Source organism: Syngnathoides biaculeatus, chromosome 15 (genome assembly GCF_019802595.1).
Source record: "Syngnathoides biaculeatus isolate LvHL_M chromosome 15, ASM1980259v1, whole genome shotgun sequence".
Lineage (NCBI taxonomy): Eukaryota > Metazoa > Chordata > Actinopteri > Syngnathiformes > Syngnathidae > Syngnathoides > Syngnathoides biaculeatus.
In genome coordinates this window covers 17106627-17133087 of record NC_084654.1, presented here as the reverse complement: position 1 = coordinate 17133087, position 26461 = coordinate 17106627, and the positions used below count along the sequence as shown (strand labels likewise).

Here is a 26461-nt window from a genome sequence, read left to right as displayed (position 1 = left end):
CCAAACAAAAATGCCACAAAAAGCGGACACAAGTATACAGCCATAGAAATGTTCTGCCAGTCACTTCATCACTTGCATAGCTAGGCTACTAAAAACAGAGTATTCTTGATAAATGAATAATAAGAATAGTTCCAATAACCCTCGTTTGTGTATCCACGGCATTCTGGTTGTGAATCACTGCAAAGCAAGGCTTTTGCCAAAACCATAGCCCAAATTGCAATCAATACAGTTACACAGTCCTAAATAATAAAACACAGAATAAAATTTTTAGTACTGTTTAGCGCACTTGTGGTCAAAGGGGATCGGGGCCTAGCCAAACTAACAGCCCCCAGAATTGAAATCTCTTCTTGGAGCAATAATTAATCTCGCCAGCTAAAAAAAAAAAAAAATCTCACAGATTCTTGGATGTATACAGACCTGACATCAAAATAAATGTTCTGGTGGAAAACATTGTTTTTTTCATAATCCTTCTAAAACAGAAACACACAAAACATTGACACGTGTACTTAGCAGTTCTTCAATGCCCCATTTTCATTTGACATATATTTCTTCTGCGTCAATCATTCGTTCTATTTTAAAAGTGACACTGTGGTCCAACGTGGGCCTCTTCTTCTGTGGTACGTACTTGCCAAAATCAACTGCTGCATTCAGTGCAGAACACGCATGGGACCACTCGTTATTTAGGTCAGGTGTTTTTAGGAATGGGGTGTTTAAAGGTGGTTCTGTAGGGACAAGGGGGTGAGATGACCCCGTTTTCACATATGAAATAGTCATCGTGGTCAATTTAAAACACATTTATACAATGCTCAATCTTGTTCTATGAGTCATGATTTGGGACCATACAGTATGACTGAAATATCCGTCTTTGGCACATTTGGGATGGGGGTCACTTTCTCTTTCTTGCTTATTTCTATTCTAAAAGAGTTCCCCATTTATTAGGTTACTCTATGCAAATAATCCAATTTTGTAAACTGTAAAAAGATGTTTTTGACATTTTGGGTGAGTTGTGCATCACATTTTTAACTTCAAGATACTCAGAGCATGTTTCTCCTTCAGCCAGTGATGACGTCGCATCAGGAATAACTGAAGGACACTGCCAAACATGTATATGCGTTCATCTCAGATGACACGCTGTGGCGACCCCGAAAGGGACAAGCCGAAAGAAACACACACACCCACATTATATCTGTGGTTGAACTAGGATTCAAACCCATGATCATTGGGTGGCAAAACAACTCAACTATAGCTGTTTGATTGGGTGCTGACACATTGCATCCAAATGACTGGAAACCCATTAGCAGTTAGCCTGGTCTTGCTAATGTAAGTCAGCGTAAAGACCGGACAACTGCTAGCAATTAGGGTAGCTTTGAGGATGTAGCTCAACATAAAGACTTGAAACTTGTTAGCCGTTAGCTTAGCTTTAATGGATTGAACTAGAAGTACTCATAAACCACATGGTCGGGACAGCTAAGTACATAAAATCTAGTTAGTTTACGATTACAGAGATCTATAGTGGGAAAAAATACCAATTCACCTCAGCCATAACTGTCCACCAGCACGCTTTGGTCTAAACTAACACAAAAAAAGGTGTCATGGTCCCTGGGGGTGAAACAATTCTGCTCACTACTCAGGAATAGGTCAAATGGAGAAACTAAATTCCTCTCTACATTTGCGATTTTACCTTTTAGCTCATCCTTTCAATAAATGGCCAGTCAAGCAGGAAGACAGACCGAGTGCGAATGTTAATCTACTTTTTTTTTTGAAGAATCATCTTTTTGCTGTGCCTGCTCGACATCTAATGAAACATAAATGATTTGTGTTGTTTGTGTCATTCAGAACATTGTTTTTGGAAAAAGAAATTGGCCATAAAAACACACACATCAGGTAGTAAAAAAGAGTAATGTAGTCTTCTTGGTATGAAGTGTACTTTTACCCATTTTTCATATGCAAGCACAACTCATCAGTCGGGCTCCCACGTTTGTAACCCATAAAGAGTGTACAATTCCAAAATTGGTGACATTCAGACTTCATATCGCAAGGCTTAAAATAAGTTATAGTTGTGCCGTAATTGCTCCGTCTCCGCATATTAATACCATTTATTGGAAATATTCTCTAGAATGGAGTATGTTGCCTTTGGCTAAGCACAGCAAGTCTCTGTTCCATCTTGGCTGAGCCACTCAACTGTGGCGAGTGTTGTTAAGAACAGTATGCTCTATCGGTGCGCCTCTACTTTTTCTGGTTGCCTGCAGATGGTGCAGTCAAAACTTTGCATGTGCCACGTGGACCGGGGCCGCCGGCCAAGTCTTGTCCGCATGCCTTGGCTTGCCACAAGCACACCCTGTGAGAGCTGTTCGGAAGCTATGGCTGAGACTCTTGACTGCGCTCTCGTTTTCTTGTTTCTCTCCTCGCAGACATTTTTTTTGCAGGCTTGACCTGCATCTGCCAAGTGCTCGAGGTGGTGGGACGCGGCCGTGTGCTATATCATGCGAATAGATTTGCGAGAAAACGCTCAATCAAGTGTAAAAGCTTCTCAATGTCCCATCATGTGTTTTTGGGAAAAGGACATGGCTGAACTCATATCAGTGTGGTCAATTTGACTTCCATTTCTCAGTAATTTAGACCTCGTCCATCCAAAACGCTTGCATAATTCTCCACAAATATCTTGATATCCAGACTCCCCTGACTTGTAGATGATCTTGATATCCAAACTCCCCTGACTTGTAGATGATTGCTGATAGCTGAACATTCCTGAAGTGTGAGGAACTATTAATTTGCGGGTCATCTGGACTGGGGTGGTCCAGAGAAATCCCTTTGGAAACCATTCAAAAATTTTAGATGTATCCTACATCCACATGAGCTGTTTTCTCTATTTGCTAAAAAAAAATATGTAAAGGTCCTTGAGTTAGTTTTGATTTGGACTTTATTTGCTGAACAAACTCCCATTTGTGATCCCTCAAAGGCTCCCACATTAATTTTTGGATCGTAGGAAACCTTCCTTGGGGTGCTAAATACTTTAGCAGAATTTCTTCCAGTATTTGAGGATTTATGTCTACAGTGGCTGAAGATGATTGTACATCAAGGAGTTTTTTGGTTGTCCCCCAAGACAGCGTTCAGTCGTAAGTCTGCAAGAATCGACTGCCAACAACAAGATATGGATGCCTGGTTGTGGATGATACAGCACTGAAATATTCTATAAGCTATAAATAGTATCAGTGAGAACAATACAGTTAAATCGTGCACGTTACATTAAACTATGAGTTTGCTCTCCATTAAATAAAAAAAAAAAACACTGGAACCTCTGAAGTTTGAACGATCCCGAGAACCTGCTTGTTCGGAATTTGATCCAAATATCTGGGAAAAATCTTTTTTGCCAGGCACACAGAACTTCAAAGTCGTCATGCATGTCGTCAAGCAAGACCTCAGTATAATTCATGAGCCTTGGGTTGAGCAAGAATCCAAGTCTCAAACGATTAACTTTTACTTATTTTATTTTTGTCCTCCGCAACACTCATTCCAAAAGAATCAGAAGCCGCAACAAGGTATTAAGAGAAGGCAGAGCAAAGTTTACGTAGTGTTGCAGTTGTTTTTCACATTTACAGCGGTTACACTCTTTTTACAAAACAGACTTGTTTTACCTTCTGAGTCCACTTTGCAACCCATCAGAGGCAATAAAACTGGTTGCTTTCATGGCTCGATGAGGAACTGTCGCTTATTTTTACACTTGTCTGACATTCAAAAAGTTCAAATATTACTTTTTAATCACTAACAATAGTTTTGACCGCTTTTTACATTTCCATTCTTTCCTAAAGGTAAGTTGATGTTAACTGGGCGTAGTCTACAATAGGCGTAACTAATAGGACTGAAGAGTCCTGGGGGCAAGTTATGGTATTAGGTTGAGCTATGTCATTAAAGCAAAGCTACGACCTTGGTGAGGATGAGCGGTTTGGAAAATGAATGGATGTACTGAGTAAAACAGTTTTTCATCAAAGCTAACAGTTTGCCACTGTCTATGGTGAGACGTGCTATCAAAGCTAAGATGGTCGTTTCCTGGTCTTTACATTATGTTCCACCGTCATTGTGATGACTAATTCCCAACTCTTTGCCAAATGTTTCCCGGTTAATGAAGAGGGTTGGGGTTAATTTTTAATACATATAATGAGCAATTACAATATCGATCCAATCGTTAGTTACAGTAATATAAAAAAAAAAGGTGAGTTAAGTTTGACTTATCTTTTACTTGTACAATCCGCAGCTTGGTGACTGCGGATTGCGCATCTGCCGCAGAGGTCTGAGGTTCTGGGTTTGAGTCTCAGCTCTTGCCTTTCTGTGTGGATTCATGCATTCCAGAAACATGCATGCTAGACTAATTGATTACAGTACTCTATAAATTATCCAAAGATGTTAATGTGAGTGAGAATGGTTGTTTGTCCAGATGTGCCCTGCGCAGGGGCATATTTAGTCATTTGGGGGCCCAGGGCAAACCCGGTCATGGGGCCCTCCACATCAGTGTACTGCGTACAGTTTAAGTATTAATCATCATCAGCCGAACAGTCTTACGAAAATTGCATGCAAGATAAACATTTTTAAAATCTTTCTTATGATGAACAAGTACATCCTTTTACTGCTTTATAATTGATAAAGAACATTTCGACTCTTATTAGTAACGTCTTCGTGATGTAAAGCAACAAGTGTCATTCTTCAACTTAATTTATACAGTATCCTCCTCAGCCGTTACACCTGGAAAAAAGCATTTGGTTCTTTCTGGTGTTTCTCACGCGCACACCGTGAAAAGGTTGAATCCTTTGGTTGTTTGAAAAAAAAAATAATAATAAATTTTCCTCTGGGGGGCATGGTGGATCAGCTGGTAAAGCTTTGGCCTCACAGTTCTGAAGACCTGGGTTCGATGCCGGCCCCGCCTGTGTGGAGTTTGCATGTTCTCCCCGTGCCTGCGTGGGTTTTCTCCGGGCGCTCCGGTTTTCTCCCACATCCCAAAAATATGCAACAGCAGTTCAGGGTGTACCCTGCCTCTTGCCCGTTGACAGCTGGGATAGGTTCCAGCACTGCCCGTGACCCTTGTGAGGATAAGCAGCAAAGAAAATGGATGGATGGATGGATGGATGGATGTTTTCCTCTCATCTTCCTCGCTTCTCTGCTCTATTAGAATACCTCAGCATATTTTCCTTACAATGAGCCAACAAGTTCATTTTGCAACCCTCTTTCTGAATCACGTCTCCACATGCACAGGGGAAAAAAATGGAATCATCCATTTAATGAGAGGGAAGGAGAGCACTCAAAATGAACATGATAACATTTTGGTGATGATTAACACTGTAAACAATAATAAATGCTTTCACCCCATTCCATCTATCCATCCGTCCATCCATTTTCTTATCTGCTAATCCTCACAAGGGACGCGGGGCGTGCTGGACCCTATCCCAGCTGTCAGCGGGTACGAGGCAGGGTACACCCTGAACTGGTTGCCAGCCAATCGCAGGGCACATAGAGACAAACAGCCGCACTCACAATCACACCTTGGGGCAATTTAGAGTGTCCAATTAATGTTGCATGTTTTTGGGATGTGGGATGAAACCGAAGTGCCCGGAGAAAACCACGCAGGCACAGAGAGAACATGCAAACTCCACGCAGAGAGCGCTGGGATTGAACCTGGTTCCTCAGAACTGTGAGGCCAACCCTTTACAGCTGCAGCACCGTGCCTCCTAAATGCTTTCAACCAAAGAAAACAAAAGCGTTTTTATGAGACAAAGATTTTGAGATTTCCTGGAAATAAAGAATTTGCCTACATTTGCCTAATGTTTAAGTCCTCCACTGGCGCTGTGATTTGTTAGTGACCAGATCAGCATGTACTCCACATGTTGCCCAAAGTCACCAGGGATAGGCTGTAGCTCACCCGTAATGCTCCCAAAATGGGATGGCGATACAATCATTTTTGTAAAACAATCTGATTTCATCTATTTCAATCAATGAAATCTTATCCACGCTTGCGATAAAGAGCTAACAGAAGGTTTTGGATGTAGTATTCCTTAATTACATGAGCCCAAAAAAAGTTGACCACGTTACCTTGGCCTGAGCCGCTATTCATGACGAAAACTTGTTTGAAATTGAGTGCGGTTAAAAATATAAGTGCTCATGAGCAACCGCATGACGTGACCTCCTTGCCTGCTAACCAACAGCAAACAAACACAGCTGGTGACCCTGTCAAGAAACATCAATTTGATGCAATCAAATGGACTTAAAATGAATGGAACAAAAAACCATGGCTGTCTTTATTAATTTTCAAGTAGCTACATTTTTTTTTTTTTTTTAAAAAGATGACCCTAAGAAAATATCCTTATTAAAAGAGCCCATGTTAGTAATTATTATGGTATTTTCTTGTTGAACTTCAGAAGTGGGAGCACTGAGAACATTATTGTTTATAAATCCTATGCCATAAACGTGTTTTTACAGAGACAAGTGCAGAAAATTTTCAAACGGAAAGAAAAAGTGGTGACTACAAAAAAAAGAGCAATAATATTATATCCAATATCATAAGAGCAATAGTATAATTATCAGTGACTTGAGATTTCCCACTCATATTGAGATGGAACCTCTGTGGACTGACCAACCACAAAAGATGCTAATTCAAACGATTGGCAAATCACACGACTTTCGGTGGAAAATGAGTTGTGAGCCTTTCCACGTGTCCGAGCACCTCGCGATGAAAGAGAAAACTTTGTTCCCTTTCTGGAGCTGGTCCTCCTCCTTAACCTCAACCAACCCTGTAATTACGTTCTGATGGGGGGGGGTTTGACGAAACGCTGTGCCAACGTCTTGGTTAATACAAGACCTAACAAGCTGGGCTCACCCATGCGAAATACGTTTTTTTGCTTTTCCAGGCAGGTTACAACTACGATGGTAAACAAACAGGAACCACATACCCAGGGAAAGTCAGGTTTATCGAATAGGAATGTAAAACGTGATCGATGTTACCTCTCATGAGCCAGGCTGGACCACGGCCAAGAGGGACGTGTAGTGTTGAGCTATTCTTGTCACAGTGTTTCTGTGCCACCTCAGTTTATCCCGTCTTAGTTTATGTTCCATAGTCAAGTCCTAGTTCAGTTTGTCTCCTCGTCATCAGACCTCACTGCATGTGTCTTTTGGATACTGCTTAAGCCTAGCGTTTCTGTACCTCCGCCTTCTCGGACTACTTACACAGTGTATTACCTCATCTTTGAATAAAACTACGCCTAACATCATGTCCTCGTCTTGGAGTCCTGCATTTGGGTCCAGCCCCGCACCGGAGGTTCGTGACACTACCTCAACAGTATTTGTTACTTTGAAGAGGCATGTTCCGTTTTCTGGACAGACTTAAACGAGAATACCGATGTAGAATTTTTCGGAGGATCGCTCCTGACTGATTGTCCAAGAAATAAACAGCTTTGTCAGCCTTAACCTCATGTGATTGCATTATTGATAATGTATCAAGATATGGGTCGCATCAGCCTTGGTGATAAGCAGATTTGGTGCCTGTGGGACTGGAATGGAACTGCATTAACCAGAATTCTGATATTCCAATCTAACAAATCGCGTGGATTGACTGCTCAGATTGATTCCTCGACTGATTGGCTGGATCAGAGTTGTTTTTCCCCACAACTTGCGTTGTGAAAGATCAGCACATAAAGTCGCAGGTGCAAGTCCTGACTCATCCTTAATATAAGCCAGCGCCCATGAGAGACATGGGACCCGCTCTTTGTTTATAATTACAGATCATCTCTATGATGTTGCCATAAAAAAGAAAAATGGTGCCAAAAACCCTGCTGTGATGCGACCCTGACGTGAACGAGCACACACGGGCCTGCAGTCAAACTGGTTTTGGTTAGTTTTTATCCCTGACTAGAGTGAGCTTCTGCAACAAAGGTAACTGCAAAAAACAAAAAAAAGTCCTTCAGATCTTTAGGAATGAATGAATGTCGCTTTGAAAAAGATTTAGTGTCCAAGCAGCATCCCTTGTGATAGAAACTAGCAGGTGAGGAATCAGCCACCGTTTCGTCTGGTGGTGCCCACCATCTTTTCAAAAAGTATTTTAAAATTGGTCTGTGCTTTGATAAATTAGTTGCTGGTTAAGTGGCACCACAGCAAAGTGTGGTATTGTTGAGGTTATAAAAATAAATATATAAATAAAACAATACCTGCATTGACCACGTCAGCACTAATACAGAGCAGATGACAGATGATGGTCGAGAATATGACGTTCCCGAAATCTCTTGAATCGTGCGAGATTAAAGGCAAGCAAAGAAAGTAGGTCACTCAAAGTAACACATCCAGCTGGCCGTTTATAGCACTATTTCTTTTTTTTGTACTATTAGCCAAACGTTCATTCAGAACGTGGGACTCAAACAAGGACTGCATTGTCTTATCTTAAAACAGTCAAGACGATTTTAATTATGAGCTTCGGTCTTGCTGGCAAGAGGATGGCGGAGAGAACGTGTTATTTTTTTCTACGGTAGATGAATTCAGATGAACCACCTAACACTGAAATGACCTTGTATGAACAGACTACTTCCTGTCATGGTCACTTAACTCATTTATAAGATTGCATCCAGATTATTTGGCACAATCAGCCTCATATCACTCCCCATCTTTAACAGTTTATTCATCATTTCCACTTTGGAATATTTTGCACTGATAATATTAACGCACAAATGTCTCCTTTTTGGATACGGAGATGGATTGCAGCACTTGGCTTCAATTATTGTAATTTTTCCAATATGTTATGGTATAAAACAATGATGGATGAAATACACTGTAAACCTATCTGGGTTTATACAATGTAAAAAGTTTTGATCAGTTTTGATCAACAAAGTCCAGCATGTCATGCGGATGCCGGGTGAAAAGAGCCTTTGATAACCCTGAGCTCACGTTTGGAAGCACGGCCTCAATTTAAAGGGCCGCTGACAGGAAAAGCAGGATTTTTTGTATGTTTTTAATAAAAAAAACAACAACAACAAAAAGCCAGCCGGAATGGACCCATCCGTTTTTTTTTTCACAACACAACATGATTCTGACGTAGATGGCTTTTTGTAACTCCCGCCATGAAAATCCTCTCAAGGTTTGTTTTGGAGAAGAAGCAGGAAGTGACATTAACAGGAGTCCACTCAGGCGGCCTCGTGTGTTTATATCAGTTTTACCTTCAGAAGGTAGCTCATTGTACCTTCGTGTTAGCCAAAATGGCGGCTCGTTATATTGATGGATATTGTTCAAACACTCGGGAGGACGGATTTACTCTTCATAAGTTTCCAAAAGACACGGTTGGTCGTGAAAAATGGATTTAACAGGTGCAAAGGACGAGAGCTTCGTGGATTCCAAATGAGAGGTAGGTGTGGATCCTACTAAAAAAAATAATAGTTGGAGGTGGGGGGGACGTAATCCTCTCAGAATATAACAAAAGATCCACGTACGTAAGTCAGGGGTGCTAAATGTGTTGATGTGCGCGTCGGGCCGCTTTAAGGTGTTGTCGTTGCTCACGTCCGAGTACGCTACATACATGCTACTACATACATGGTGTCGGGGAGTCTGTTGTTAGAAGTGATCCGCATATCATCTAAATATGGCTCGAAACAATAGGGTAATATTGCCCTGGTCACTTCACTCGATTGTGAGACGTTCTCTTATTCGAAAAGAGCTTCCATGTCAGAAGGGGCGTTGGAAAAATCTGAAAATCTCTGTTGTTCCTCTCCCATAGCAGGTGCCACTACGTGTTTTCGATGGCAAATGTCCCAGTGTGACGTCTGCTGATGACGTTGCAGGCAATATAGCTACCACTTGGATGTCGAGTGAGACTTCCGCAACTTTGCGCATGGATGACACGATTTCCGCTAATATTTATTTTTTCGTATAGACATTGAAGTGACTAATGCTATATGTATTATACAATATTTCTTTTAGAATGTTTGTAGTTATGTCCGTGGCTCTTTAGGATCTGAGTCTGCATGTGTGGACACTTCTGCACTGGTTTGATGTGACAATTTTACAGAGATCAGACTGGAAACTCAATGAATGTTCTAAGGAAAAGCATTATTCATCTTTGTAAAAGCCTTAAAATTGCAGCAATCATAAAGGTGTGCGGTAAATCTAATTTTAATGTAATTAAAAAGCTAAAACAGACCTATAAACAATGGCACATTCGCACATTTTGTTTTACACAACATCTACTAGAGATGACCATATCTAATATTTTCCGGTTCACTTGTGATGTTCCGCATCAGGCCCTTGACTAAAATACTTTATGATCATTTAATTGATATCATTTTTGGTCTGACTGAACAAAATCCTCACAGGTATTGATGCAGAATATCTACAAGAAAATGGAGGGACAGCGATGGCTAAAGAAGAAATTAAAAGGAGGGGACGGTGGGGATGGATTTCATAGTACTACTTTTTGTCTTTCCTGGATTTTTCTTGACAAAATGTACCACAGCTGGTGACGACGGGACTATTTTTGAAAGGTCAGAACTAATATAGTTGAGACCTGTTTGCAGTAAAACACGCTGCAAAAGTCATGACAGGGCATGACATGCTGCGATCAACGTATTGTAGACGACTTCTGGTCTTTTTGGGCCTTGCTCTGTGAAATGAACAAAAAATGCTCATGATGGGATTATTTTAGAAGATCAAGATTGACTCGGTGGAGCATCATTTCCAGTCAGACGGAGTAACAATAGTGCATGACATGTAATGCCGTCACAGAGTCAGACTTCCTCCCTTTGTGGTCCAAGGTCTGGTACACAGATAGAGAGTTTTCAAATCTTCAATTATTATTTATCTGTTACAAACAGAGACTGCACACATGATGATAAAAAGCGGGGGGGGGGGGGGCACACGATTGCTTTTTCACGGTCATTCTTCTTCATCATTGGCTGCATTCCATTCCAACGTCACAGTTCACAGAGTCGCGACTTGAGAGCTGTTGTTTTTCGACACACACATGAAGATTTTTTGTGATAAATATTAAACATGTGTAAGATTTAAGTCGGACGCGACCTGTCTCGAAATTTATTATCGGTAGAAATTACCACCTCAGACCGCAGGATAATTTGATCGAATAAACTTATAGCGCAACACATAAAAATGTGTGGATTGTCTAACACAGGGGTCACCAACGCGTTGCCCGCGGGGACCATATAAGGCGCCCGCCAAGTATGTTCTAAAAATACCAAAGGCCACAAATTGTTACTATTATTTGTGCTTTAAATTCTGAATCTGACTTGTTTACGTGAATTACAATTTTAAAATACCTGTAATGTCATTTACTACAATAAATTAAAACAAAAATATTTTATGTACGTGTAAAGAACTGAGTCTGAAATTTGCCGCAATCAGGTCACGTAGCCCTTCATACGATCGGTGCTCACGAAGTAGCCCTCAGCCTCATAAAGGTTGCTGAACCCTGGTCTAACAGGTTCCTGTCAAATACTGACAATCCTAAATTTCAGGGACATTCAATGAATGAATATTGACTGTAAATTTATGAATATTTTTGTATATCATCTGCTGGCCCTAAAAGAATTGCAATCAAATATTCAATTCAATGTCAATGTCCAGATCTTAACCTAATAGAGTATGCTTTTCACTTACTGAAGACAGCCACATTTTCAGGGAAACACAATTGCATAATGTGCTCCCGACATTATGCAAAGAATTTTTCTCCAAGTATTAAAAACCACGTTCAAAATTATATCACTAGGTTCAAATACTTTTGAACTCCCTTGGAAATGGAGGTACAAAATGGTGAATAAATTATTTTTGAAACCCTCTTGTCTTGAGGCGGAATTTCTACATTTCAGTCAAAACATTGACTGGTTTATGTCATATAAATGATGGTGGTGAATTGGAGAAGAATCATGAAGTCTGTCATTGTTAAAATACTGCACCATGTGTACTGTATTTACATCCCTAGCCTGTCCTCCGCTGGCTTTGCGACTACGAGTGAGTAGTCACTCGTGTGTTTAAAATAGAAGACTGAATGATGCTGAGCCTGATAAAGATTTGTCACGGGAAAATGCACAAGAGGCTCAATATGTGCATCATTTATGTGGAAATGAAGACGGAAAACCGATTACCACTGGAAGCACTATGCCATTTTTCCAAGTATCTCAATGGTGCTGAGACTCCACAAAGGTTAATTGCAAAGAATTTTACAAGATGTTGCCATCAGTGCCCTGCTGGGTTGTACTAAAGTTTAATGATGTCATCACATATCAGCTCTGAATCCTGTCTGCATGGCAGCACTGAGTACTAGTTCTGAGAAGTACGGACAAGGCTCTGTTGGAAACGTACCTCATTTAAAAATGTATGCGAAGGGAGTTCTACGACTGGCTGGAAAAGGCGAAGTTTGGAGTCAATGGCAATCAGCCGCTCCATGTCGGACGTCTCCGGGGTGTAACCCTGGCTTGTCGACACCGGCACAGCCCACATGTTCTCCTGGAAGACATGCATCAGTCGAAAAACTCATAGGATAGGCTTTCTTTATTTTGTGGCAACCTAAATAGGAGATATTCAATACTGCATATCGGTAACTTGGTAACACGAATGAGATAGTGGGTTACTCCTATTCTCGCAGGAGTGCCAAGTAAACGGTCTCATGCCCCAAGAGAGGGGGGAAAAAACGCTGGAAAAGGGGTGAGATCATTGGGGTCCAGTAGTGAGACAAGATCGAGATCACAAATCGGGATGGCCGGACTTGGCTGGTGAGTCTCAGGGTGTGAGTTTTGGCCTTCCGAGTATTCTCATTTTCTATTTGATTATTTTTGACTTTACTGTATGACAAATGAATTTTATGTTTTGTCTGTGATGCAAATATTTCACAACTAATTGCTGTGAGACTTTGTGCAGGGGTGGCCGCTACAGTCCACTTGCATTAGGGGACTGGGAAAGTGTCAAACTCTTACGTATCAGATAGCGCCGCAACCACATGGCTGGAGTGGAACAGAATGTCCTTGCATATTATGAATGATTCAGTCTAGTAAAAGTGATGAGAGAAAAATGTTGTCATAATAATGTATTATTTGTACCATCTCTGTCTGTTCTCCCCGTGGATGTGTGAGTTTTGTCCGGGTAGTTCCATCCCAGAGACTATTAACTGTTAAATGCATTGTCTTAGTTTACCTGATACAAATAACAGTGGAAAAAGATCACAACAGCATTAAGACAACCAGAGCAGAAACATCAAGTTGATACGTCCCATCGGATTCTACCCAGAACTGGACCTCAGTCCTGAAGACCATTCCCTGCCAAAGTCCCAGTGACATAAATAATGTTCATGCTCTGTCGTGATCATTCGCTGTAGCATGCTTTGCAATAACAGGATGTCTTCCTCGAGCCAGTAAAATATGGAAATCTGACCAACTGTACTCTCATCCATTTGGTAGCCGCCACTACAATCGCTGCGGTTTTTGTTCTGAAAGTTAAACATCGTAAATAAAGCATCGTGGCGTTTGGAGTCATCTGGGAGCCTCCCAAGGATGCAAAGCTGTTGGGAGTCAAGCTAAACGGAAACGTATGTGAAAGATAATGCTTCCCGACGGGGCTCACACCTGCCAAAAAGCCTATTTGGGACGGTCAAAACAAAAAAATAAAATGTTTTTCAAAGTAAAAGATGGTATTAGTGGGCTTTCTGTAAGATCTCTCCTCATTATCTGCCCTTGAGATTCAGACTTTCAGCTCTTTTGCCACACCCTCCTTTTTTTCCTCATGAAAATCCTTCTTAGTATGTATGAAAGATTCTTAATTTCAAAAAGACGGATGGAATAATTCTGAAAATGTGACATAAAAAATAATCCACACCATGTGGCCTCTCGCGAACGACATCTGGCTCATGGGTAGCGAGGACGATCTGCCCAGTAGCTTCCTCGGTGGCCAAGCAGACGTCAAAACATGCGTAGCGGTTAGCGTTACTCCATGTGCTTAGCTGTAAAATGCAAAAAGCTATCGTGACCGTGATAAAGGCCTCCGTTCAACTATGTGAGCGCGACTATTTGATAGTGGAAACAAACTTTGGTTCCCATAAAATATAAAAATATCTCGCAGAATGTCGATAGCAGACGCAGTGAAATGGAATCGCCACCTGCTAAGATGTGACTCCAAAGATCTCCAGACAGGGAGGGAGGAGGGGTGGGGGTAGTATGAAGGATCTTACAAAAGTCGTATGTTCCCTGTTCTGCGCTCCCATGGCAGCCTACCTCGTTGTCTGCGCCTCTGGCGCTCTCCTCTTCCTCTTCATCTATGTCTCGCAGGAGCTCGGCCAGACGCTCTTCCTCCGCCTGTGTCAACAGCACTTGGCCGCATTTGCCCCTGACGAGCTAGTGCAGCACACAACGTTGGAAAAGACAAAAGACCTTGACTGCAGATGGCAGTGTGTTTGCAAATGGAAGAAAACAAGTACGTGCTAACAAATAATAAATAAATAAACTTGACTGCCTTTAACCAGATGTCATCCAAAATCGAAAGCATGCTTGCCCAAGCTTGGAGGGCAAACACACATCGTACAGGCCTTTTGACTCGTGTATTATTTAAAGGTCAAAAATGTCATGCATCTGCGTCTTCTGTCCGTGATGTCACGCCGCGGCATTCGCCATTGAAAACACCCTGTGCGATCTACTATGGCAGATGAGCAACAGAGATATTTGGATTTTTCCCAATGCTCCTTCTGACACGGAAGCTCTTTTCGAAGAAGAGAACGTCTCACAACCGAGTGAAGTGACCGGGGCAATATTACCCTATCGTTTCGAGTCATTTTTAGATGAAATGCGGATCACGGACAAGCTGCATGCAGCCAAACCACCTTCCTGCCTGATCCACCTTCGCGGCGGTGATAAACAACGCCACCCGCAGGCGACGATGACGGGGCCAAACCGACTCCCCTTCCGATCCACCTCCGCGGCCTAGATGAGCCACCGTGGCCCGGCGCCTTGTCCGCCGATCACGGCTTTGGCCGGGGTGGCATGTCGACACATCTAGCACTCTTGTTTTTTTCTTAGTAGCTCTATACACACCTACCCGGCATTTGGAACCCACAAAGCTCTCGTCCTTTGCACCTGTGCAATCCATTTTTCACGACAAACTGGGTCTTTTGAAAAAGTATGAAGAGCGAATGCATCCTCCTGAGTGTTCGAGCAATGTCCAGCAATACAACAAGCCGGCATTTTGGCTTACACGAAGGAACAAAGAGCGACCTTCCCGCAAGTAAAACTAATAGAAACATACGAGCCCACCTGAGTGCGCTACTGCCCGGTACGTCACTTCCTGCTTCTTCTCGAAAACAACTCCCTCGAGAGGATTTTCATGGCGGGAGTTACAAAAAGCCGTATACGTCAAAATCATGTTTTGTGGTGAAAAAACAGGTGGGTCCATATCACAGATACATTAAATAGGTGGATTAATGGATGGCAAAGATAAAGTGCGATAGAGTCTCTGGTAGGATGAAAGCCAAAGTTTATAAAACGGTGGTGTACAGTTTAGAGACGGTGGCACTGAAGAGACAACAGGAAGCAGAACTGGAGATGGCAGAAATGAAGTTGCTGAGGTTCTCACTCGGAGTGGGCAGGTTGGACAGGATTAAAAATTAGCACATTAGAGGGACAGCCAAGGTTGGATGTTTTGGAGACAAGGTTCGAGGGAGCAGACTTCGATGGTTTGGACATGTCCAGAAGCGAGAGACTTGAGTATATTGGTAGAAGTGTGTTGAGGAAGGACCTGCCAGGCAAAAGACCGAGAGGAAGACCAAAGAAAGGGTCGATGGATGTTGTGAGGGAGGACATGAGGACAGTGGGGGTTAGAGAGGAGGATGCACGAGATAGGCTGAGATGGAAAAAGATGACATGCTGTGGCTACCCCTCACGGGACAAGCCGAAAGGAAAAGAAGAAGAATTAGTATTTCATTGTCTTACATGGAACACTTAAAAATTCCAAAATGTGTTTTTTCCCTTTGCTCAGTCAGTCAAGTCAGACTGGGGAAAACAAATAGGTTGGGGGGGGGGCTTAGTCCAAATCATATGAAGATTCCAGTAACTGCCCTTGGCCTCGCGTGACCTTTGACATACCTCAATATTTCTCCTGACAAAGTTCTTCTGCTGTCTCTTCTTGCCCTTGGAGGCGTCGCCGTGGCTCGCTTCATCCAGCTCCTCGCACGTCAACTCGGATGTTTCGCTCAAGTCGTCCGCTCTCTCTTCACCTGACGGACGGGAACGAATGAACTTTAGATTCCACAAGGAAAAACGTGGAAAGGAAATTTCATGTTTTTGGCAAAGCACATTGTTAGGCTTGTCTAATTATATGTTCATTGTTGAATTCTTCTAAGAGATGTTATGTACAAAGTTCTCCTACAAAATGAGCGTGTATTTCCAAGTGGTTGCAGTGCTGTCAGTTATCTGAACAGTATAAAGGAGAGAAAAGAACTTCAGTTGTGTCTATACTGAGCTTGTAGTGCCATCTAGTGCACATCTGTCTCCTTACACATCAGCTTCCACCATATAAATACTGTACATAGGCGTGTAGTAGTTTCTGGAATAATACCCTCCATTTAATATGCTCAGACGTACTCTCTAACAATTGTTGCAGTCTTCTATCCAGATCATTGTCACCGATCTGAGTTTTAAAAAGCGACACAAAATCCGTCCTCTCTGGTGGGCCTGTAACGGAACAAAACACGTTTTAGGTGAATGTGACATTTGACATGTTTGGTTATTCTATTACTTACCGATCGGTGAGTCCAAGGCCCAAAACAGCCTTGCATTCATGGCCTCATGGCTCCTTTCTGAGTGGCCTTCGGGTAAGCTCACCTTCGAAAAATACGCAACACTTATTAACGCGGTTATATTTGCACAAGCATAAACAAAAATTGTAGTTTGAGGGGTTTTAATCCATCATACTTTTACTCTACGTAGCCATGCATATATTTTTTAAAACAAGAAATTGTACTTTTACTCCATGACACTGAACTTCAATCTTCTTCCACTTTGATATATAAGCGAAGAGTTGGTTTTCAAAACGAGACATAGGCATTTTTTTTTCAGATTTACGAAACTCGCGCCAAAATTATCCAGCTCCGAATGGATAATTTTGGCGCGAGTTTCGTAAATCTGAAAAAAAATGCCTATGTCTCGTTTGGAAAACAAACTCTTCAAGTGTATGCGCAATTATTTGGAGAACTACTTTTTAATTTTGAGTCATATGACTCCTCAACACAATTTTGGACTTCTCTACCCACTGGTGCTTGTATTATAAACGTAAGAACCCAATAAAATAGAGCCCAAAAAAAAAAAAATCTTTACCATTAGCTCGTTCCAGAGTTCAGCTTGGCATTGTTTCCTTTGACGCTTGGCTTCTTTTTCTCTGCACATGCGTACAGACAGAAGCTCATCAAGCCTCCTCATCTCCTCAATTGCCCTCTGGAGCTTTGGGTCTTGCTTCTCTTCATCAGTTGCATTCATATCATATTGACCTGAAAGGTGAATTAATATACAGTACGTATTACTGACCTGACACACACACGCACACACACACACATATATACACACACAGTAAACCCCTACATATTAATGGTTCGGCATTATTAGATTTACCTATTGCTGATCTTATTCATTTTGGGGGGAACCTATCTTCCATTATTCACTGAAATGTCCCTAGTTTCTGTTTTTGCACTCAGGCTAAGACAATAACTACAATTACAAATACAGATTTTCACCATCCGTGGTTGGGTTCAGTTTTTATCCCCTGTAAATAGCCGAGTTTCACTGTATTGTAATCGCACTGTTGCGCATGAGCAATGCTGGGTGCTAGTGGTTAAGTCTGCTTCATTTATGGGGTACAAGTTCGAATCTCGGCTACTCTGTGTAGCTTGCATGTTTCCGCATGCACAGCTTCTTCCCTCATTCCAAAAACATGCACATTAGGTTAATTGAATGCTAAATTGGTTAGAAAAACCAAGCACAAAATATATACAAATGAAATAATAGTGATCTCTTAAATGTTACCGACAAATTTACGAACTCGGTATGAAATTTGAGTCAGTTTTGTAGAACACAAATCATTTGTTCCTCCGTTTGAATACCAGCACCATCAAGTGGTACTGACGATCCTTTAATTGGTTTTCAAACTGCATAATGTTACAGATGCTCCAGAAATATTAATTAAAGGCCTACTTTGGGAGTCTCATGAATGAACGAATGAATGAATGAATGATGGGACTTTGGACTTTCACCCATTAAAAAAAAAAAACCCCAACACATTTTCATATTTTAGTACTTCATTGCTTAAAAATAAAAAACGTGCATTGGTCCACGTCACATTTCACTCACCTCTTTCTGTGGTCTCAGAAGATTCTCTTGATGGAGGTCGAGAAATGCTTTCTAAACCTCCCAAGTTAATTTCCATGATAATTATCAAATATAATGCGTCCAATACTAATGGTGTGTAGCGTGGAACTATATACAGTACGTACTTTAGTCTTGCTTTTAGCGAAATATGAAAAAAAAAATGCAATTTATAATTCATTTAGATTCCACCGTTGTCTGCTAGCTCGGACACAACCGCGATGTCATTCACGACCATAACAAAGACTTTCTCTGACGTTAAATCGACGCGTGTTCTTTGCGCGAATGCAGTATTAATACCATAACATTTAAACATACTACCATTTCCCCTTGAACCTTTGCTCATTAGCTGGTTAATGGTTTTCCTCGCCCGCGTGTGTGTTTGTTTTAAAAGATAGCCTGCGAAATTGTATTTTCAATTGTTGCGTCGAATGCGTGGTAACTACGGACGCCAAATCTCTCGGATGTAGAAACAACAACTGGAATTCGTTGCCATGGAGGCGTTACCTTGGCTACCTTCAGCTAGCTAGGGGCAGGCTAGCCGTCAGGTAGCTTGCCCCGTTTACAAATATATCTAGGTTTTAATATTGAATAACAAAGGTCTGAAAACATTGTTTTTAATGTCACCGTTGTGAGGAAACCGAGGGGGAAGTATCCCAGCCCGTGTTGTCATGTAGTGGTGTGTCCATTACGTACTGTACGTTCCATCAGCTAGGTAGCTAACCTTAGACCTTATTTGGTCACTGTGACGTGTTTATTCACTCGGCAGCACACTTGACGATGAAATATTGTCACTACAGTGGCCTTAAATCCGTACTTTGGGTATGGGAAGGTGTGTATTTGTTGACATGAAAACAACAACCACCCTAATTGCATAATACAGTATGATTGCTTTGTGCAGGATTGGAAAGAATCACTTTAGCATAACTTCATTAGCATTTTGAACATTATCTTGACTGTGCACTGTATTCAATTGAATATACAGCAGATTGAAAAGGATTTGAAAATGACTATCCTGTTTTTAGTCACATTTTAAACAACGCCCATACTTGATTAAGATTGGGGTTTGTCAACAATAATAAAAAGTGTGCCAATCTTTAAATATTTTGCATTAAGTTTTGTTACAGCCCTAGTCTCAAGGTACATATAGCAACCCTGTGAGTGCTGCATTGTTAAAGGATATATTTTTCAAAATGGCTCCTTTTTTTTCCAGGTTGTCTCAGACCTGTCATGGTTGAGCAAGGCTTGGCTAACGTGCCAAAAACCAACATGGCTTATTTCCCCGTGGGGACCGTTGTAGAGTACCGTTGTGATTCTGGTTACCTGATAAATGGACCTAACGTCCTCACCTGCACCGCACTGGGACACTGGTCGTCAGAACCACCAAAGTGCATACACAGTAACGGTAAAGTCACTTGCAGCCCGTGTGGGCACACGTTGATTAGTGTTTTAATATTAATGCAAATGTGCACTCTCTGGACACCTTATTAGGTACAACTGAAAAGTCCCCAAGTGTTGTGGCTATTAAAATGTGTGAGAAAATCCAGAAGAGCCAAAGAATTCCATTGCGCCTATTGGTATTGTTGGTCTCCCCGGGTAAATGGCCGTAAACCAGGCTGAAAATATTTGTTGCAGCGGTAAAAGTGAAAACAGCAGTGCCCCAGTTTAAAAACATTTGTAAGTCTAATTCAAATGAAAACAACAGTTTCCCAGAATTTCTCGGTCTTCCGGTCTTCCTCCCAGGATGCGTGAGGCCCTACGTGGTTGAAAACAGCTGGGCGCATCACACCGAAACCAACAGGGGCTTGTTCGCTGTTGGCACCGTGCTGCAGTACAGCTGCGACCCCGGTTACCCGCCAGACGGCCCGAGCATTCTCACGTGCATCTTGCCAGGACGCCGGTCCTCAGAACCTCCTCGCTGGACGAGGAGCCGGTCAGCGATAACGTTGCTTCGGCGACGGTTCCCAGCCCCGTGTCTCGCGTGCATAACGTGTTTTCTGAGGGACCGCCCCAACCACCGGCGCCGGTGGCTGGCCCCTCTCGGCCCACGTCCGTCCCTGAAAATTCGTAATTGTCGATAAAAATCCTTCTCAAAATACTATTAAATGAGAGCGGATTTAACATCACATTGTCAAAATAGAGTACATATTACATGACCTATTTGATACACTGTTAATGCAAACCACTGGATTTCTACTTTAATGTGCTTAAATGTTTTGGGAGAGGATACTAAGTGAAGTCAGTCCTGTCTGAGAGAACTGTATAAACAAGTCTAAACCCGAATGACCTTTTCACAGTCTGTAAACACTTGGAAAAGTGGCTCACCTTACTGCACCATGGACAAAAGTTTTCACATTTGATTCAGTCATACCTTCATTTTGATAGCTGATCTTAAAGCCAATTAAGGAGGCCGTGGTGGAGATGATGTCTGAGCAGGTGAGTTCACTTCACAGGTGAGCAGAGGCCGGCCAAAGCACGACCGCGTTTACTTTTCAGTCATTTGTGCATGGGCGGGGCCGGAGCAAATGTAAAAGCTCACCATCGGTCGGTACGTGTACACCTTTAAGAAAAAATAACAGCTTGGTTTGTTGACGTCGGTCCAATAATCGCCAGCGAATTTATGAAATCCCGTCTACAATACGATTCTGACCAATCGGCGAAGAAAAACCGTTTCCTGTTCACCGGTTTTAATACCTGCAAATAAAAATGCTATATATGAGTTTTTGGCGAACGCTAAGGATGATACTCTGTCCATATAACATGGGAGTAGTTTTGTTTCTATTTTTCTGTTCTGTAAAGCACCAGTGTTGCTTTTTAAGTATGGAAGGTGCAATAAATTATTAAAGCTTGATTGTTTGGCCCCCAAAGTTTGGGGAGAAAGATTGTATATGAAGACCACGAGATGTCACCATAGCTTCTGGTGAGGTCACATTCGTTGAGGTCAAAAGCCGCGGCCGCAGTGCTCATATTCGCCGGGCGCGGTGGCGCGTGCCTGTAATCCAAGTCACTGGGAGGCCGAGGCTGGCGGATCGTTTGAGCTCAGGAGTTCTGAGCTGCGGCGGACTATGTCGAGCGGGCGTCCGCGTTAAGTTCGGTATCGATATGGCGCTCCCGGGTGAGCTCGGGAGCACCAGGTCGCCTAAGGAGGGGTGCACCGGCCGAGGTCGGAAACGGAGCAGGTCAAAACCCCCGTGCCGCTCAGTAGTGGGATCGCGCCTGTGAATAGACGCTGCAGTGCAGCCTTAGCAAAACAGCGAGACGCAGTCTTTTACACTGCGGCTCTGTTAAAAAACAAAGAGAAAATTTTTTGGAGGGTGGGGGGGTTGTTACACTGCTTCCTCCTGGTGCAATGTGGCACAACGATGTGTACCATATTAAAATTCAACAAGCCCAGTTTGGGTCAACTAGTAAAAAGAGGAACATATGCGATACCTTAAACCAACAAGATTGAAATATTTGTAATCAGGGTTATAGCCACCATGAAGATATTATAAAAACCACCATGATGGGGGAAAGATTGTATATGGAGACCACTAGATGTCGCCATAGCTTCGGATGACATCAGGTCAGTTGAGGTCAAAACCCACGACAGCGATGCTCACACTCGCTGGGTGCGGTGGCGCGTACCTGTAATCCAAGTCACTGGGAGGCTGAGGCTGGCGGATCGTTTGAGCTCAGGAGTTCTGAGCTGCGGCGGACTATGTCGAGCGGGCGTCCGCGTTAAGTTCGGTATCGATATGGCGCTCCCGGGTGAGCTCGGGAGCACCAGGTCGCCTAAGGAGGGGTGCACCGGCCGAGGTCGGAAACGGAGCAGGTCAAAGCCCCCGTGCCGCTCAGTAGTGGGATCGCGCCTGTGAATAGACGCTGCAGTGCAGCCTCAGCAAAATAGCGAGACGCAGTCTTTTACACCCCGGCTCTGTTAAAAAACAAAAAGAATAATATTTGCATTATTCATCATCGCTATTTTTTTTTTTTTTTTTTTGTAAGTCGTTACACGACCTCCTTCTGGAAGAAGGCGGTACTACGATATTTACCATATTCAACAAGATCAGTTTGGGTCATCTTGTAAAAAAAAAAAAATTCCATTCATTTTCTAAGCCGCGTATCCTCACAAGGGTCGCGGGAGCCCTGGAGTCTATCACAACTATCTGAAGTGGTTGCCAGCCACTCGCGGGGCACATAGAGAAAAACAACAATCGCGCTCACGACTGTGGTAAACGTATGCCGGTTCCTCATTGGTCATCGGCCGAAGTGAGCGACAACGCCCGCGAATCGCAAATCACGAGGCAGAACGTCGAATGAGGTGCCGCGCCCGCCTACACGCTGTCTGCTCATTGGCCATTCCCCCAGGTTTCAGAACGCTTCGGCAGTTCCGTTTCCGCTCCCAGCGGCCAAGCTTAATTTCATAAACTGATTCAGTTCAGTCCGTTCACGAAAAAAAAAAGTTTCCTTCTTCTCGAATGGAGAGGGCACAATAACACGTTTTGGAACGAAAAGAGTGGGACGCGTTCACAACGACACTAATAAGGAAGCTTGAAAAAAAAAAAAAAAAAAAAAACCTACCCCGTCCCCGACTATGCGCTTGTCCTGCGTTCTCCTGGCAAAGGTATTGCAACTAATAAGCGTCGCTGTTTGTTAGTTTCTCCTTTTAGTGCGTGTTGGCAGATGCGACCCTAATTTTGCCTGGTCATGGACCAAAGGGTAGGTAGGAGGGATGCGAGGAGCGCGTCCTATTGGTTGTCAGAGGACGTGGCTCCGCTCATCTGGGTAGAACTTTTATTTACAGTGTGCAAACTTGACTGAGAGCAGCAATGTCTGAGCAAACCAAGGTGAAATTAAAAAAGGATGATTCGGAGCACGAGCTTTATTTAAATGTCAATGAAAACAATGTCCTTTTGTTGTTTTCATCCAGCCCGTCTTGCATGGATACTTCAGAAGCTCCTGCTCGTGGCGGGTACGCATCGGTAAGCTATACATATTTGTCCACTTTCCAGCCTCGACCGGTTTAACACAAAATGTATCAACTAGCTTTGGATCAAGGGTAATGGATTTTTCAACTATTATTCACGTTGTCTCAACATTATGATATGACAACTTGAAATTTTGGTCCAGGTTTTCACAAGTATCATGGGAGTTGACACAAGATTTGCCTTCGCGGGCCACGTAAAAATCACAAATCATGTCGGATCTGGCCCCCGGGGCTTGAGTTTGACAACCGTCGATTAGCTTAATCCGGGTGATTTTGGACAGGAGGCGACGTTTACCCCGGACTGGTCGCTATGCAATCACAAGGCACGCACACATCCATTTACATCTATGAAAATCATTTACATATATGGACTGTTTAGGGCAGGGGTGTCAAACTTAGTTTTCTCGTGGGCCACATTGTTGTTCCGGTTCCCATCAGAGGGCCGTTATGATTGTGAAACAAAAATATCGGAAGTCATCTCATCACAATTACATCATCAATCAATGAGCTGGTTTTGGAATCATAAATCAAGGGTAATGTTTTTCAACTATTCACATTTGGTAACACAAAAATGCTTGTAATAATCTCAACAGTATCAGTTATGACGTATGACAATGTAAAATTGTAGTACAGATTTTTACAATGATAATGGAAATTAACACTCTAGGTTTGGCTTCGCGGGCCACATAAACTCACATGGCAGGCCAGATCTGGCCCCCGGGCCTTGAGTTTGACACCTGTGGTTTAGGGTCTTTAACCTAACTTTTTTGTAAATGTGGGGCCACAGATTCAAATGGCACGACGGTGAGGCAGACATGCTAACCAGTAGATCACCATACTGCTCTTCACTCCTCTTTTACTTTATTACGTCGTTTAATTTTTTTGTGTCAGCTTTCGCCCTGAAAGGTATCGAATATGACCAGGTGCCAGTCAATCTCATCAAAGATGGAGGTCAGCAGGTACAGGTTTCCACGAGCTATCGAAGTCGAAGTGCAACATGAAATTTTGTGACAGGAATGTTTTGTGCATCGCAGCTTACGGAGGACTACAAGACTTTAAACCCGATGCAACAAGTGCCCGCGGTGGAAATTGACGGCATCACCCTTTGTCAGTCGGTGAGTCACGCCCAAAAATTGAATCAGTCATGACAAAAATGTTACTTTTTCCTCTCAAATGTGACATTTCTGACGGTTTTGTCCACGTTGCAGCTGGCGGTGATCCAGTATCTCGATGAGACCAGGCCCGGACCGCGTCTCCTTCCGTCTGACCCCAAAAAAAGGGCCCAGGTTCGGATGATAAGCGATCTCATCGCCTCTGGGATACAACCTCTGCAGGTGAGCATTTATTCATATTTCAGCTTACATGGACAGAAAATAGTCGCCGTCACAGCACTGCTGAACTTCATCTGCCGGATGTTTCAGAATCTACACGTAATCCAAAAGATCGGAGCAGAGAAAGTGCAGTGGGCGCAATACTTCATTAAACGAGGGTTTGAAGGTCAGTGGGCGACACATCCTTTCAGAACCGCACGACCAGCAAGACGTATGAATATTAATCACGTTCTTATTTGCACTCATCCAGCTCTGGAGCCTCTGCTGAAGCAAACAGCCGGGAAATATTGTGTGGGTGATGAGGTAAGGGCTTTCAAAAATAAAAAAATGTGAAGAGCACAGCTCAGATCAGAGTCCTTTTACCTTTTAGATATCCATGGCTGACATCTGTCTGGTCCCACAAGTCTACAATGCAGAAAGGTATATTTTTGGCCTTTTTTTTTTTTTTAATATATAACACAGTGTTCCTAAATTAAAAAAAAAAAATGACAGGGATATGCAATTTTTTATTTTTAGAACTTGACAGTTCAAGTGTCAATGTCTGTGGCTTGCTTTTCATCAAAATAACCTAGGGATCAATAATTATGAATGCATTGTTACGGCATATTTCTTGCCATTGTGAGTTGTTCTAGGCGTATCGCACAGGTGTCAAACTCATTTTATGTGGCCCGCGGAGGCAAATCATGTGTATCAACTTCCATGATTTTTGCTCAAATCTGCACCAAAATTTCCCATTGTCATATCCTAAATGATAATATTGAGATATTGCAAGCATTTTTGTGTGGCCAAACAATCAACAATAGTTGAAAAACCCATTCTCTCTATTTATGATTCCAAAACTACTTCATAAATTCCACGTGTAAATACGATTAGGGGGTCGGAGATATTTATGATTTCACAGACATAACGGCCCTCTGAGAGAAACCGTGAGTTTGACACCCCTGTTGTATCTGTAACGCGGGCGGGAGCATGCTCCAAAATGTTTGAAAGTCACTGGGTCAAGACAACTGGGCACTGTTTAAAATTGTGAAAAGTGCATTTGTCCCTTTTGAACATGCCGTAAATTCCGACTTATAAGCCGCAATTTTTTTCCAGGCTTTCAACACTGCGGTTTATGTGGTGATGCGACTAAATTTGTGCGTTTTTTCCTAACGGCTGCAAGGGGGCACTTGAGTGGCTTTTTTAAAAAGGTACGAGTGAGACCGGTGAAATATATGTGCCGAGGAAGTGACTTTTACCGGTCTGGCCCTCTTAGCGCTGCGCTAGCGTGTTATTGCCATGTCTCAGTGATTTTTAACGGAATGTTTTTTTTTGTGTTGTTAGCGCAGCGGCACTAGTTTTAAACTCTCTCTGTGCTGTCTTTCTTTGTAAATATCTCGTGTTTCAATGTGGGCACTTGCGGCTTTTACACGACTGGGCCCTGTGTATGTACCAAATGGTATTTCCTTTACAAATGTACTGGGTGAGGCTTATAACCAGGTGTGCTCCGTAGGCCGGGAATTACAGTAATTCCCTTTTAATTGTATGAAATTTTGAATAACCCCATCTGACTTCTTTGCATTGACTGTGTGCTGCAGATTTAAAGTGGACATGAGCCTGTTTCCAACTATCCAAAGACTGAATCAAACCTTAGCGGAGGTTGACGCCTTCCAAGTGAGCCATCCATCTTGCCAACCCGACACGCCTGTTGACCTCCGAGCATAAAGAACCGCTGCTCTGCCGCTATGTACACTTTGTTAATAAAATGCTTTGAAGTTAATCACGTTGTATGGCGTGTCATTTGAAATAACATGGGA

The 26461-nt window shown here is 42.6% G+C and overlaps 3 protein-coding genes across 11 annotated transcripts in view; 2 read left to right on the top strand and 1 right to left on the bottom strand.

Moving 5' to 3' along the window:
* Nucleotides 1-20915, bottom strand: part of fsip1 (fibrous sheath interacting protein 1) — a 37070-nt gene extending 16155 nt beyond the window's left edge. For 3 of the 8 annotated variants that reach the window (XR_009798381.1, XR_009798382.1, XM_061843333.1), the window contains exons 1-7: nucleotides 18351-19074; nucleotides 17325-17494; nucleotides 16751-16832; nucleotides 16593-16682; nucleotides 16095-16225; nucleotides 14235-14354; nucleotides 12334-12477 (exon numbers count right to left, since the gene is read on the bottom strand). Coding sequence is in view for 6 of the 8 variants with exons in the window: in XM_061843333.1 (XP_061699317.1) it covers nucleotides 12334-12477; nucleotides 14235-14354; nucleotides 16095-16225; nucleotides 16593-16682; nucleotides 16751-16832; nucleotides 17325-17494; nucleotides 18351-18546 (933 nt within the window). In the remaining 2 variants the exon portion in view is untranslated. Of the gene's footprint in view, nucleotides 1-12333; nucleotides 12478-14234; nucleotides 14355-16094; nucleotides 16226-16592; nucleotides 16683-16750; nucleotides 16833-17324; nucleotides 17495-18350; nucleotides 19087-20244; nucleotides 20329-20736 lie in introns of those variants that run through there. The other 5 variants (XM_061843339.1, XM_061843338.1, XM_061843337.1 and 2 more) reach the window with 5 other exon arrangements.
* Nucleotides 19063-22222, top strand: LOC133513505 (uncharacterized). Its single transcript, XM_061844363.1, has 4 exons — nucleotides 19063-19197; nucleotides 19579-19770; nucleotides 20109-20432; nucleotides 21915-22222. The coding sequence occupies exons 1-4, from the start codon at nucleotides 19146-19148 to the stop codon at nucleotides 22220-22222; spliced, it is 876 nt and encodes a 291-aa protein (XP_061700347.1). The 5' UTR covers nucleotides 19063-19145.
* A 473-nt stretch (nucleotides 22223-22695) lies between these two features.
* gstz1 (glutathione S-transferase zeta 1) lies at nucleotides 22696-26418 on the top strand. 2 transcript variants are annotated; one of them, XM_061843341.1, is made up of 10 exons: nucleotides 22696-22971; nucleotides 23066-23194; nucleotides 23278-23329; nucleotides 24226-24293; nucleotides 24369-24449; nucleotides 24543-24668; nucleotides 24756-24831; nucleotides 24916-24968; nucleotides 25036-25085; nucleotides 26243-26418. In XM_061843341.1, the coding sequence occupies exons 2-10, from the start codon at nucleotides 23177-23179 to the stop codon at nucleotides 26367-26369; spliced, it is 651 nt and encodes a 216-aa protein (XP_061699325.1). In that variant the 5' UTR covers nucleotides 22696-22971; nucleotides 23066-23176; the 3' UTR covers nucleotides 26370-26418. The 2 variants fall into 2 exon arrangements, with proteins under 2 accessions (XP_061699325.1, XP_061699324.1); XM_061843340.1 differs by lacking the exon at nucleotides 23066-23194 and having other exon boundaries at nucleotides 22697-22971.
* Nucleotides 26419-26461: the final 43 nt, after the last annotated feature.

What these genes read in the sequence shown, in the direction of transcription:
- gstz1 (XM_061843340.1), top strand. Translation starts at nt 22,942, where the DNA reads ATGCGCTTGTCCTGCGTTCTCCTGGCAAAG. An exon ending in AATATTGTGTGGGTGATGAG is followed by an intron (nt 24,969 to 25,035) that starts GTAAGGGCTTTC and finishes TTTACCTTTTAG; the next exon opens with ATATCCATGGCTGACATCTG. An exon ending in CAAGTCTACAATGCAGAAAG is followed by an intron (nt 25,086 to 26,242) that starts GTATATTTTTGG and finishes TGTGTGCTGCAG; the next exon opens with ATTTAAAGTGGACATGAGCC.
- LOC133513505 (XM_061844363.1), top strand. Translation starts at nt 19,146, where the DNA reads ATGAAATATTGTCACTACAGTGGCCTTAAATCCGTACTTTGGGTATGG. An exon ending in AAAGTGCATACACAGTAACG is followed by an intron (nt 19,771 to 20,108) that starts GTAAAGTCACTT and finishes TCTTCCTCCCAG; the next exon opens with GATGCGTGAGGCCCTACGTG. An exon ending in ACGTCCGTCCCTGAAAATTC is followed by an intron (nt 20,433 to 21,914) that starts GTAATTGTCGAT and finishes ATGTCGCCATAG; the next exon opens with CTTCGGATGACATCAGGTCA.